The following is a 13,651-nucleotide window of genomic DNA, read 5'->3' on the forward strand; positions in this document are numbered from 1 at the left end:
GTTACCCACTGAATTTCTTTGGCTGAGAATGGATTTCTATCTTGATTTTTTTAATGCTACTCTAATATTTTAATCATCATTAACATACCATCTTGAGCATTTTTGCACCTTCCCCTGTGCATGTGTGCTCTGATCTTATTTTAGAACTCAGCTGATATATGTGATGTTTCTGAGTGTGAAGATTTTCAACAGAAAATTTAACCTTGCCCTCTTCTGCTAAATTCATGCAACACATAACACAACTCAAACCAAAAGCCCCAGTGTATAAGAAATGGTCTAGAATGGGATGTGTAGAAAGTTAGTTTTTTACAATTGATCTAAAAATGTTATCAGTTGTTGATGGGGAACAATTAGTAGTATTCAGAACACAGCCAGGCTACAAATCAGGAGACCATAAGTTCTAATCCTGCCTTATGCATGAAGCCAGCTGGGTGCCCTTGGACAAGTCACTCTTTTCTCAGCCCTTTGAAGAAGGCAATGGCAGAAAACCACTTCTGAAAAAGCTTGCCAAGAAAATTGCAGGGACTAGTTCAGGCAGTTGCTAGAAATTAAGACTCGAAAGCAGAAAAAGAATAAAAATAAAAAAAGTGACTCAGAATAGCAAGTTATTAGGAATATGTATAATAGCAGCATTTGTGCTCTACATGGGGCTGCCCTTGAAGAGTATTTGGAGACTTCAGCTTGTCCAGAATGCAGCCGTGTGAGCGACTGTGGGTGCACCTCGGTACACCCACGTTACACCTATCCTCCGCGAGCTGCACTGGCTGCCTATTGGTCTCCGGACACGCTTCAAGGTGCTAGTCGTTACTTTTAAAGCCCTTCATGGTATCGGACCTGGGTACTTGAGAGACCGCCTCCTGCCAATTACCTCCCAAAGACCTATTAGATCCCACAGACTAGGCCTCCTCCAAATTCCATCTGCCGGCCAGTGTTGACTGGCAACTCCCCGGGGGAGGGCCTTCTCTGTGGCTGCTCCGGCCCTCTGGAACGATCTCCCTGCTGAGATCTGGACCCTTACCACCCTTCCGGCTTTCCGCAAAGCTAATAAGACCTGGCTGCTCCGGCAGGCCTGGGGCAGTTAAATCTTTCAGCCCCAGCCGAGATTACGACTGTTGTTGTATTTTTAAACTGTTTGTCTTTTTATTTTTATTTTGTACCCCCTTCCCTTTCTGATTGTTAGCTGCCCTGAGTCTCTCGGGAATAGGGCAGCATACAAACTGAATAAAATCTAAAATCTAAAATTTGGGGGTGGGGGAGAGACACAATACAATGTAAAGGTCAGTGCAAAGGGAAACAGAAATCCATTGTCACATAGGATAAGAATTTCAACAGAAGCAATTTCATATAGGAATATAGTAAAATCTTGATTTCAAGGGCAATTTGTGGGAAGAGCTGTCTATAAAATCTGAACATCTGCTAAATTGATGTCATTTTATGTCATCTGTGTAAATAGCATGATTAATAATAAACCCCTCAACTTAATAGACATTAGTAAATTAAATGGGGTGGAGTCTGAACAAGTATCTGGTTCGTTAAAGTGAGGTTTTACTGAAATAAAGGAAATAGTACCTGCTCAATTCTTTCTACATGTAAAATCTCAAAAATCTTCTATTCTCCTACTGATTCTGGACCAAAGCAGGACAAATGTTTTTCTGCCAAAGGTGCAGGAAATTTCAGCGGAAATACATTCTATGCTAGTAGTAGGCAGGCCCAGAATCTTATTCTATTTTATTTTATTCAAACTTTTCTTTGTAGATCACAGGAATGATGGAAGAAATAGCTATCTTAACTGTAGCAATCATAAAAAATAAACCTCAGCAATCTTGCTAAGGAAAGATTAGGTGACTTGTGTATCAGCCAATCTACATATGAAGATTTGCTTACAAAACCTTATTCTGTAGGGTTTTTTTAATATGTACACATCAGCTCTTTTGTAATCTTCTCTAGAATCTTCCAATGTACTGGTATTGAATTGGTTGACCTGTGGCTTCCTGGGTCCTCTTTCCTCCCTATTTTTGATAAGAATGACATTGGCCAGTAAATAGGATTTCACCTGAGATTCTCAAAAGCAAGAAATGGAAAATCAGCCAAACCAAGAACTCAAACTTCTTCAATATCATAGCATGTAAAACAATTGGCATTGTCTGTCTGAACTCATGTAAGGTCATTAAGTATTACTTTCTTTATATTTTATGTCAAAGCTAAAAGCATACAGTACATGGCATAGAGCCATGATTAGTTGAGGAGCACCTGTCTCTCATACTACGGTATCTGCCCAGCTGATTCAATCTTGTAGATTGGCAAACTTTCAACAATATCATCTATATAGGGACTCTGTAAGTGTACCTTCTCTGTAGCACCAGCATTCTGGAATAAGATTCCCCTCAAAATCTGGATGGCACCTACCCTGTAGTTTAGAAAGGCCTTACAGCCTGGATCACTATCTAAACCTTTGGTGAGGGAGAGTGAAGATACCTTGCTTTATTCCTGTCTAATTTATTCTTTTCGCCATTTTTATCCCCTTTTTAAAATCTGGTTTTTGCATTTTCTTTTAGTTGTCAGCCACCCAGAGTAATTGGGAATTAGATGACAGAAAATGAATAAACATATTCATATATACTCAGGTTTAGGGGATCTTAAAATCAAGAGTACCATTATTTAATTATTGGTCCTCTTCGCCAATTCCTATTCATTTCACTTTGTTAAGTTTTGTTTATTCAGTTTAAGCAAGATTAGCTGATCTGTCTGTTACTTAATTAATGTTCTAAATGAAAGAAAGCTAATAGCAAGAGAAGTCAGACATTTTCTGGAAAGATATGCAACACAGAATTTATTTCCCCTATGATACGAGATCATTCTATTCCTTCCTGAGTTTGAAGAAGATTCATAATGTGCTTTTAGAAAACTTTGTCCACTTCTTTTTCTTGGCTGGAAAATGTACACTAGATAGCAACAACTATATTGTTTTAATCCTCTCTTTTATTTCTTTTAAATCAAATGGTCAACAATGACACGAGATTCATTCCCCCAATAACCAAATATTCTATTTTTGCTCTGCTTCTTTTGAACAAGTTACATCTTCCAATTACTGCATTCTAATTCTAATCACGAGAAGTATTCCAATAGATCTCAGTGATACCAGCAACATCATATTTCCTTCATGTAATAACAGTTCAACCTTATCTTATTTTTCTTATACTTTGAGCATCAGAGGGCGGTGAGATGGTTCAGCAGTTAAGACACTGGGCTTGTTGGCTAGAAAGCTGATAGCCTGGGTTCAAAACCCGAGCACTGCACAGTGGGGTGAGCACCTGTTTCACTTAGCTCCTGCCCACCTAGCAGTTCAAAAACACGCAAATGAAAGTAGATAAATAGGTACCATTTCAGTGGGGAGGAAACAGCGTTCCACGATATCATGCTGGCCACATGACCACGGAAATATCTTTGGACAGAGCTGACTCATGGCCTCAAACAGAGAAGAGCACTGCCCCTTATAGTCAGCAATTACTAGTGGAGTAAAATCTGTAGTGATTCCTTTCCTTTCCTCCTGCATGCATAAAAACCACTAATATTGCAATGCTGACATTCTTCCCTATTTTCATTAATCAATTTAGAAGACTGCAGCATAGTTACTCTTCCCCTTACTCTTATGTTCACAATTCCTTATCTGAATATCTTATTTCAGGGAATTCATCTTCAATTTTCACAATATTTATCAAACTCATTACACCTCATCCAAACATATTTTGTCCATAAGATGTAACCTATTTTGTGCAGCAATCACAGAGATACTACTTTCAAGTCCAAGGTGATATGGTTGCAGCTGCTGTTGATAGTACACATACAAAAAAGGATAATATAATGACTTTTAATGATTTTTTTGTTAATAATACATCTTTAAAATAGTTAGTTGAATATCAATATTTAATTGAAAGATGACCTTTAGCACAATCTTTCTCTTCACTTTCTTTTACTGGAGTGACAGTGAACGGGTAAGCAATTCGTGAATCAGAACAAAATAGTCCTGAAGGCAATCACTGTTGTTTGCTGTTCTTTCCCTCTGCACCAACCTTCGTTCCCACCGAAAATTATCTTAAAAAGCTATTAGTCTGAAAGTAATAATTTTTTTTGTTCCGTGAGAACCTGTTTTCATTTGTAACATTTCTAAGGTACTCTTCTTCTGTTCCCTTCTGCAAGATGACTCATTCATGACTGATTCATGACCTATGCAGAGATGAGCCAGAGCTAAAGGCACTTTGATGCTGCTTCTTTGAAGAATCTATTTTTCTGTCTATTAATGGTATCATTAAAAAGTTCCTTTTTCAAATGTACCCAGCATCTCTTTTCTTTTTGCACCAGCTTCTTAAATATAATACTACAGGAAGTCCACGAGTTACAATCACAATTGAGCCCAAAATTTATGTTGGTAAGTGGAAACATTTGTTAAGTGAGTTAGTCCCTTTTTACGACTTTTCTTGCACATTTGTTAAGTTAATCACAGCAGTTGTTAAATTAAGTGAATCTGTCTTCTTTATTGACTTTGCTTGTCAGAAAGTCACAAAATGGGATCACATGACCCTGGGACAATGCAACTGCATTGCAATTCAAAAAACTTAAATCACTGATTTTCTTTGCCTCTGCTGTAATTTCTGAATATTCTGAAGGATGTACTTCTTTTTATCTATATCCATTGCAGTTATGCCATCTCAATTTGTATTGTTTATTACATTATATTTCATGCTTATTCCAACAACCTCAAAATAAAACAGATTTGCCCTGGAAGCAGTTGGAGATAATATTGTCAATCTACATCAACAACAAAAATAGAAAAACATTCTGGTTGCAAAAACTTGCTTTTCTTAATTAAACACTGAAATCTACAAAATGGAACCAAACACAAAAGGGTGGATCAATGGGAGGTTTATCATTACCTGTATAATTGCAAACCTGCAATTTGTGTTACTACTTGGATCCTAATGGATGCTCATAGCTGTCCCGGGCCTTAGGTTATGGTAGATGCCTTTAGAATTTTATATGGTTTTTCTTTTTTTGTTTTTATGGATGCACATGGTGTACACTTTTATTATTACAGATTGTCCTCAACTTACAACAGTTCACAGTGACAGTTCAAAGTTACAACGGCACTGAAAAGAGAGACTTATGACCGTTTTTCACACATACAACCATTACAGCACCCTCTTGATCATGTGATTAAAATTCGGACGCTTGGCAACTGGTTCATATTTATGACAGTTGAGGTGTCCCAGGGTTCTGTGAATCCCTTTTGTACCTTTCTGACAAGCAGAGTCAATGGGGAAGCCAGATTCACTTAGCAATCATGTTAATAACTTAACAACTTCAGTAACTCACGTAACAACTGTGGCAAGAAAGGTCATAAAACAGGGAAAAAATGACTTAACATCTGTCTCACTTAGCAACAGAAATATTGGGCTCAATTGTGGTGGTAAATTGAGGACTATCTGTATTTATTATTTTTGCCATTATAAATTGCCCAGAATACTATGGATTTGGGAGGCTTCTAAATAAATGAATATATACATACATGCATATATATGAAATGTGCTGTGCTGTTGCTATTTTTATAAGGAAGTTAAACGGGAAATCTATGCTTATCAATTTAAGTCTAACAAACTACCAATAGATTCCTATTTTATTTTCCCATCCATCTTTATCCCAGAAAAGTGATTGTAAAATTAAGTGAATCTGGAAAATAGATTTTATGGCTAAACTAGATTAGAACTTGGCTTTTACATATATAAGTCTCATAACTGACTTCTTCTTAGTTAGGCTATGTGTTTGAGTCAATTTTACATCAAAGTACTGGAGCCTCTCCTGCTGAAAACAGTTTGATACAGAAAGCTTGTTTTACATTCTGAAATGTTACATTTTATGAAGTTATAGAAAACCAGGGCCATAAGATGCTACAACCTCCACACCAGACCCTACTTTTTTTATAAGTACTAGATGCATTCTCACTTCATACAAATCTAGAGAATTTCAGAACAAAAAAAGATAGGCATACAATGCCATGTAAATAGGGTTTTGCGAACATCATTTATTCTTAAAATGAAAAAGTAACTGGAAACAATAACAGTAATGGGTGACTGCAACAGGGTTAGGAAAGATCTAGTAAAAAGAAAAATCTGACAGATATGCCAGCAATGAGGAACTTTCTCAGCGACATTCATTGTAAAATGGATTAAGCAAAGCACATCACAAGACAATCATTTCTATAAAGTAAAGTGCTCAGAAAAAAACAGAAAGAGAAAATAATGTAAAATCACAATAGAAAACAGGAATTACAGAAATGAATGCTAGCCTACCCTACTGTGATGCTGAAAAGTGCAGAAACTTGAAAGGGAAATTATGCATAAAGTGCAGTATAACATGTCACTTTAAATTTCAAATAGGTTCCATTTAATAAGAGAAATGGATTTCTCCTGGGCAAATAAAGCATAGGATTTTTTAAAAAGAAAACTTGACAGTATTATGCAGTCTCATGCAATAGAATAGCTTTAGAAGAGAGAACAGATCAAGAAAAAAATATTGTGGATGGTGAAGACAATCTTTAACAATTAGTGTTAATTAAAACTTTGTAAACCCATGTATGTTAAATGGAAATATGGGCATACCATAAATTTTAATTTTAAAAGTTGAAAGTGTCACTACTGTATTCATCACTTCAAGGAAGAAAAACGAGACAATTTGTACATTTCAATTCATTTCCCCCTGAAAACCAGAAAATGTAACACTTTGAGAAAAACATCATCTGTGTTTTCAGGAATAAATCAGTCATGTTGATAGCTGTGCAAAAGGAGACACCCACAACCAAAGAGTGGTGATAAAACTAATAATTAAGCCAGGCGAACCTCACATTTTGAAATTTCCTGTTGTAACAATAGATTTGACAATGTAAAGTGCTTTTGTTGAATTTTTCATTGAATTTCTAACTTACAATTACTTCTTTTTTACAGTAATCAAATTACAAACATCTTTCCCTTTTTAATAAAAGGAAAATAATTAAGACAATGTCATGCATCCCAGCACCAGTTCCCTTTTTTAAGCATCGGATGGAACCAAAGTATGTTCTACGCTACCTTCCTGAATAGTCGTGTATTGAGCCATGTATTGGCTCAATATATGATATTGAGCCATGTACTTAGCCATGTACTGAGATACATGGCTAAAGAAATAATTTGCATATGGTAAGGACTACACACAATGTTCTTCTTTCCGACACTATTATTATTCCCACCTCAATAAATATAAGCTGTAATTTCTTTGATGGAACACCATGAAGTCTCTAAGCCTACATGAGTTTTAAATTAAATATTAACCCTAGGAGTTTGGGGGTTAAACCTTCTGTGATTCACTGTGAAATTTTGCTCTCTAAGACCCAATTTATGAGCTTGTCTGTCACAATTCACTGGTATGAAACATCTATTTGTTATGAGATTCAAAGCTTCAGTTCTCAAATGTTCTGGGGCTCTCCCCTAACTAAATGTCACTGAAGGGAGCTCATGTGCAAATAAAGACATAATTAGGGGAAGGAAGAGAGCACAGTTTTTAGAGGTCAAATCCTATGTGACAAGGATACAGAATGTGAAAGGCCAAGAGCCTTATGAAATCGTTCAAAATCTTGGTGTATCCACAGAATGCTCCAAAATTTGCCTTCATGGACAACATTATTAAATATATTTTAATTAATTTTACTATGTTTATATTCACATTATATATTTAAAATCCTGGCCCTACTCTCCTTATCAATGCAGCCCCAGCAAATGAAGCAAAATCTAGTATGGCCCTCAACACCCCACCAAGACATTAGTGTTATATACTACTAATAAATAAAAACTGGTAGTTGGAGGAGGTAACAAAATGCAAAAAAATAAAACATATTTTGGAAAAAAATTAAAGGTGGATTGAAAATATCACTGAATAATGTATCAAATCAATCCTCACTTCAGAGAAGACCCTATATAAAAATGGAGTAAAAGAATCTAACTACATATTAATAAACAAAATAATCTATAATCAATAGTCTGCATTTTATCACGGCTATTTCTCACTAGCTAACAAGTAACACTTCTGAGGAGGTTTACTGGCTCAATCCAATAAAATAATAAAAATATGGTTATGGTTTATTATTTTGACACTCTCAACAGCTTGCTCCACAATTTTTGACAGTATGAAAATAGACATCATTTCCCCTAATTTCCTGCCAAACAGCTGTGAAAGGCAGGGTTCAGGGTAATATATGGCTTCCCTCATTCCAACAGCTCCATCCCATATAGCTAACTGGGACGGATATTTGAAGAGACACTTGGAGGGTCAAAATTGGTCCATCCCTGTGCTGAAACAAGGGAAGCCTCACCCTGCTTTCCAGTCCTGAGTCAGAAATATACCGAAATAAAGGTGCCAGCTACTCTGTGGGAAGTAATACTAACTTACAGTGTAAAACTCCTACTAAATGTATAATGATGACTTTGGGTAATGAGACTGTAAATTGCTCAGCAGTGCTCAGTTCATTACAGGCACAACCACTGAGAGCTACAGTGTTATATAAATAAGTCATTACACAGTTATAAAAACCTGGCATTTATTTTCTCAGCAATCAGTGTGGGATGGCCCCTGGGCTGTAAATTGTTATTGCTAAAATAAGTGTTTCATGGTCACCAGACTAAGAATTATCAAATCTATTTGAGAAACAGGAAAAAAATAGACCAAATTACCATTGGAATAAAATTCTTTCCCAATGGGTAGTATCATTCTAAATTTATTGAAACACAGTTTGCTTGTTCCAGACCTATGTTGTTTAAACTTATATGGATTAAGATTTGGTTTGAAATACAGATTCTCATTTAGCTGTTTCAGCCTGTTTCTAGGGAGATTTTTATACCAGTTCAGGAATTTGAAAACACTGTTTCACAAAAGATTATTGTAAAGGAACAATAACAAAAGCTATCTATCTATGTATTCTAGATGCTTCTTTCAAGATCATTACTCTGTGACAGAAAGAGAGGTGCTACGGATGCCCAAAGAAATGTTGCTTGGAGTTAGAATATTTGATTCAGTACTACTATTACTAATAATAGTTCTGTAATTTACTCCATAATTTTCTTTTCCCCCTTTCTGCAGTAGCAAATTTTTAGCTCAGCTTGCAACTTCAAAGGTAACCTTAGAACCTAAATCTGTAACTGAGCAGTGCAACCAATAATGACCTAAGCTTGTAAGAGCAAGAGAATTTAATTGCTGTACATCAATTGCTACAGTCCACAAAGAGTATTGCTTACCCTAATCTCTCCAGACACGCAGAAGAAATTATATTGCGTTGGCATCCAGTATCAACCACAATTTGCAATTCCTTCCCATTACACTGTAGAGAGAAAGATAGAATTTTTGCAAAATATCAGATGATGGTAAGTGAATTATCTGTATTTCTATTGGTTTTTGATACAGTTTTAGACAAAAAGTTCTATCTCCATTACCACCCCTAAGCATTTGGGACACAATAGCTGTGTTCACATAGACCCTTAGACACATTTGATTTAACTAAGGGTTATTCAGTTTTTCCAGAAAACTGAATACAACAAAATACCATAAATTAACAGCAAGGGGCTGAAGTTGCACAAAATGCTTGACTAAAATATATTTGAATAATCTATGGTCCACTGGGTCATACAAACCCAATCTTTGGATTTCTTTGATTTTTATATTGATTTTTATTTAGGAACTCAAGGAAATATCAACAGCTCACAACTCTGACATAATGAGAATGTATTTCACAGGGCTGACTTATTGGGTTCTTGATGTTCTCTGAGCTTGCATCTTTTCCTGTGCACCTAGCCTGATTATATTACCTTGCAGGGAGAAACGCATGCTAAGAGAACATCAAGAAACAAACATCGTAACAACTCTGTGTCACAACTTGAGCAAAGAGACAATCACTCACCCAAAGCCCAGAAATATTATTAAGAGTAGTTTCCAAGTTAAAATGTATTTCATATTTGAAAGCTCAAAACCCTGTTATGTAGCCATGCTATTTTTGGGACTATTAGGTGGGAAAAGAAAATGGAGAAATTTTAAGAAGTCAAACGCTATTAAACAGTGGGCCATATATAATCTATGTAAAAAATGTTTGCTGAAAAAAAAAGTTGGGATGTATATGAAAGTGTACTTATATCCCCTTTTTATATGAAAGTGGGAGATGGATATGTCAGAAAAAAGCACAATGAATGCACTGGGAACAGGGTATTTAAGAAATTCATGATGCATGAATGTTACCATGGATGATGGCATTAATAAAATCCTGAAAAAAGGAAAGGTAAGAAGTTTTTAAAACAAAAGGCAATATATCAAACAGTATAAACTTGGTGAAAGCAAAGATGGTTTGTAAAATCAGAAAAGTACCGAGAAACATACTAAATGGTGGGGAAGTATACTAGATTTAGCCAGATTTTTTTTCTTACTTCTTTCCTTTCCTTTCCTTGTTATTGTTATTGTTTATTATTTTTCTGTGCTGTGCACAATAATGTTTACCAAAGGAGAACAGAATGATTGTTTTATTGAAGTAAGACTGCTTCACACATGAAAGATACATAACATACACAAGACTAAAATGCAATTGCCTAACATGTCCTCAATGAATTGTGTAAACTCAGCCAGTTTAATTAATTTGCAGGAAATTGAGTTGAGTCAATGTTTTGTCTAGTGAAGGATTTCAATAGATATTGCTCAGAACATGGGGAACAACTCCAAGGCTTTAGGACAGAAGCTGAGCTATTGGAAGTGATTCCCATGATCACAGTTAATCAGAAGAATAGCTGTGTTAGTTGTAACACAAATCACATAGGCTACATTTGTGTCACTCCTAAACCAAAGAGCATAGCTCTCACCTTCTCCCTCATGCTTTCCCTGCAGATGAGTTCCAGAATGAATCTGAAAGCTTGGAAGACAAAACCTCTGCTCCTAGTGACCAACCCAGATTAGATCCTGCAACATTATCCTGGGATATATATATCACCTTCATTCATGACTTCCAACTCTGATGTTTAATTCAAACAAGATACAGGCAGCCCTCAACTTTATCCTCAGATTTGAGGAGGCCTGGAGCAGAATGCTCCTGAGTCTTGTTCTGGAAGGTTCTACTATTTCAGATGTAGGACCTTTTGAAAGTAAAGGAATTGGACTAATGGATCTCCTGCAGGACACAAAAGCTTACCTGACAGCAGATGACAATGAGGTCCTCTTCCTCTGTCTTGGGGGGACTGTCCAGTTTCATTTGATTCAGTTTATTTGTCTGAGCTGAGGGATCGTTTTTCTGAGAGCACGTCCCTCGGCTGTGCCGCAATCGTGACATATTTGTTTCCATGAGGCGTCTCTGCAAAATGTTGTGTGGTTGCTTAAAAAAAATTCAGGGCATGGGAGAAAACACAGGTAAAGCAAAACCTGATTGTAGCACTTGGCAGTCATTTAAAGTTTCAAAGATCCAATGTTTAAAAATCTATGTAACAATCAAAAACACTCCACAACATATACAGTTTAAGCCAGAATTATTTTTATTAGGCATTATATCAGATGGTTATGATAAAGAGTCAACTATACCTAATATTACACATCTTGACGGGAGCCAGAATTGTGTATGTGCAGCAGTGGAAGAGCTAAAACAGCCCTTCAGAAGAGAAGACAATAAGGAAGATACTAGTCTGTGCGGAAATGGGTAGACTAATTCTAAAAATAAAAGATAAAATAGCATAGAATACTATGCTGCATGGATTAGATTCTACCAATGGTTAGAAACACGAGGTAGAAGTTGGAAGGCAAAAGAATCAGGTTAGGTGGACATGGAAAGAGATACTATGTATGTATTAGAATGTAGGTATTAGAATGATAGATAAGTTAACATACTAGAATATGATGGTCAGAAATTACTGTACAATACTGTTTAAAATAGTATATATGTTATTTTGTTTTTACCTTTGTTTTATGGCAAGTGGAACATCAGGACAATTACATTATATTCAATATATTTATATGTAAATAATAAAAATATATTTTTTAAAAACACTCCATTAGGTACCAATCAGTAGTGATTAATTAGCAATAGATTTTTGTCAGCATCTGAATTTAAGTTGTATTTTATAGAGTCAAAGCAGCAGTGATTACATTTATACTGTAATAGTCAAGTAAAAACATTTGTGCCTGTCAGTTATGACCCAATTTTCAATACACAAATCTAATTCATTTACCACATCACCATAATTTAATTTATCCCTGTTTTAGTATATATCCCATTAGAGGCTGGGTGCACTTAACAGATTAAGGCAAAACCAGTCAAGCATACACCTCTTAAGATAAAAGAGATCCTTCCCTGAAATAAGGAATCGTTTTCTCACTCATCTCTCAGTCTTGCTCTTATAGAAATGGTCAAAGGATTCAGCAAATGTATGAGAGAAAGAGCACTCAAAGTTTTTAAACCTGCATCAGTTTACTCTTGTCTATAATGTAGAAATTGATAGAGCTATTAGAAATAGAGAGGCTTGCCATTCTTTGTTCTGTTCTGCCTCCTGAATAGCTGCAAAACTGCCGCACAAGTCAATGTTTTTGTGTGTTAGTGTTGTGCTTTCAAGTCAGTTCTGGCTCCTGGCTACTGCAAGGATAAAGTCATTCTGAAAGTCATTTGGCAAACTGCCTTCTTCCTAGAGCTGAGAGGGAGTAAATGGCCCAAAGTCATCCAGGTGGCTATGTGCCTAAGGCAGGAGTAGTCGTCGCAGCCTTCTGGTTTCTACTGGGGTACCCTTTTAACCATTACACTAAACTGGGTCTCTTATACCAGCTTGGCACAAAAAGAATTTCAGATAGTGTTACTGCTTTTGCACCTTAGCCTGATAAGCTTCTACACTTTCAAAAATATTTTTCTTTCTGAAAATACATTCAGGGATACTAGAAAGGCTCTTAGTTCAATGGTTATCTTATGTTTTGCAGGAAAAAGGATCTTTTGTTCAAGACATAATGCCATGTCTGAGAAATAAATCCATCTGAAATGCTACAAATTTGTTGCTGACACTGTGGATTAGGAGAGTTGATGCTTCTAACTCCCATTAAACTCGGCCATTCAGAGTGAATTATGCAATCTGTTGCTAAAAATATAGAGGACACTGCCATCAGCCAATCAGATGCATCTTGATTCAGTGGCCAGCCCCTGATCTAAAACAACATAAATGGAATACATAGCTATCCCTGCCCCTTCCCATATATTCAGTACATGTGCTGTGCTTTATCTGGCTGTTTTGGCGGTGTGTGTGTGAGAGAAGAGAGGGATGAAAGCGAGGAAAACTCCCTGACAATCCAAGTCTTCACAAATAAACCTATATATCTACTAAAATTTATGATGATGGCATGACATTGTCATTTTTCCTTTGTACTGAGAAGAGAGACTGGAAAATGGAATGAGACAACAGTTCAACACATCCTGATTATATGAACAGAGAAAATCAAAGCAGGCACTTTTCTACAAAAGCTAGAAAAGATTAGAATTATTAACTTTGCTGATAAGGTTGCTTGGGAAACTTATTAAAGAATTCTGAGTTCCAAAAATGGAAAGTATAGTGATCAATATGGCAAAATAGTC

The 13,651-nt window shown here is 36.1% G+C and overlaps 1 protein-coding gene across 5 annotated transcripts in view; it reads right to left on the reverse strand.

The window, feature by feature from the left end:
- The window catches only part of NRIP3 (nuclear receptor interacting protein 3), a 35,911-nt gene that overhangs the window by 11,840 nt on the left and 10,420 nt on the right, over positions 1–13,651 (reverse strand). For 4 of the 5 annotated variants that reach the window (XM_087717779.1, XM_014055226.2, XM_014055228.2 and 1 more), the window contains exons 2-3: positions 11,243–11,422; positions 9,315–9,397 (exon numbers count right to left, since the gene is read on the reverse strand). In XM_087717779.1, the coding sequence (XP_087573905.1) occupies positions 9,315–9,397; positions 11,243–11,422 (263 nt within the window). The remainder of the gene's footprint in view (positions 1–9,314; positions 9,398–11,242; positions 11,423–13,651) is intronic. The other variant, XM_087717772.1, reaches the window with a different exon arrangement.

Source organism: Thamnophis sirtalis, unplaced genomic scaffold (assembly GCF_051295495.1).
Source record: "Thamnophis sirtalis isolate CommonGarterSnake01/CBP01778 unplaced genomic scaffold, rThaSir2_p1.2 scaffold_1, whole genome shotgun sequence".
Lineage (NCBI taxonomy): Eukaryota > Metazoa > Chordata > Lepidosauria > Squamata > Natricidae > Thamnophis > Thamnophis sirtalis.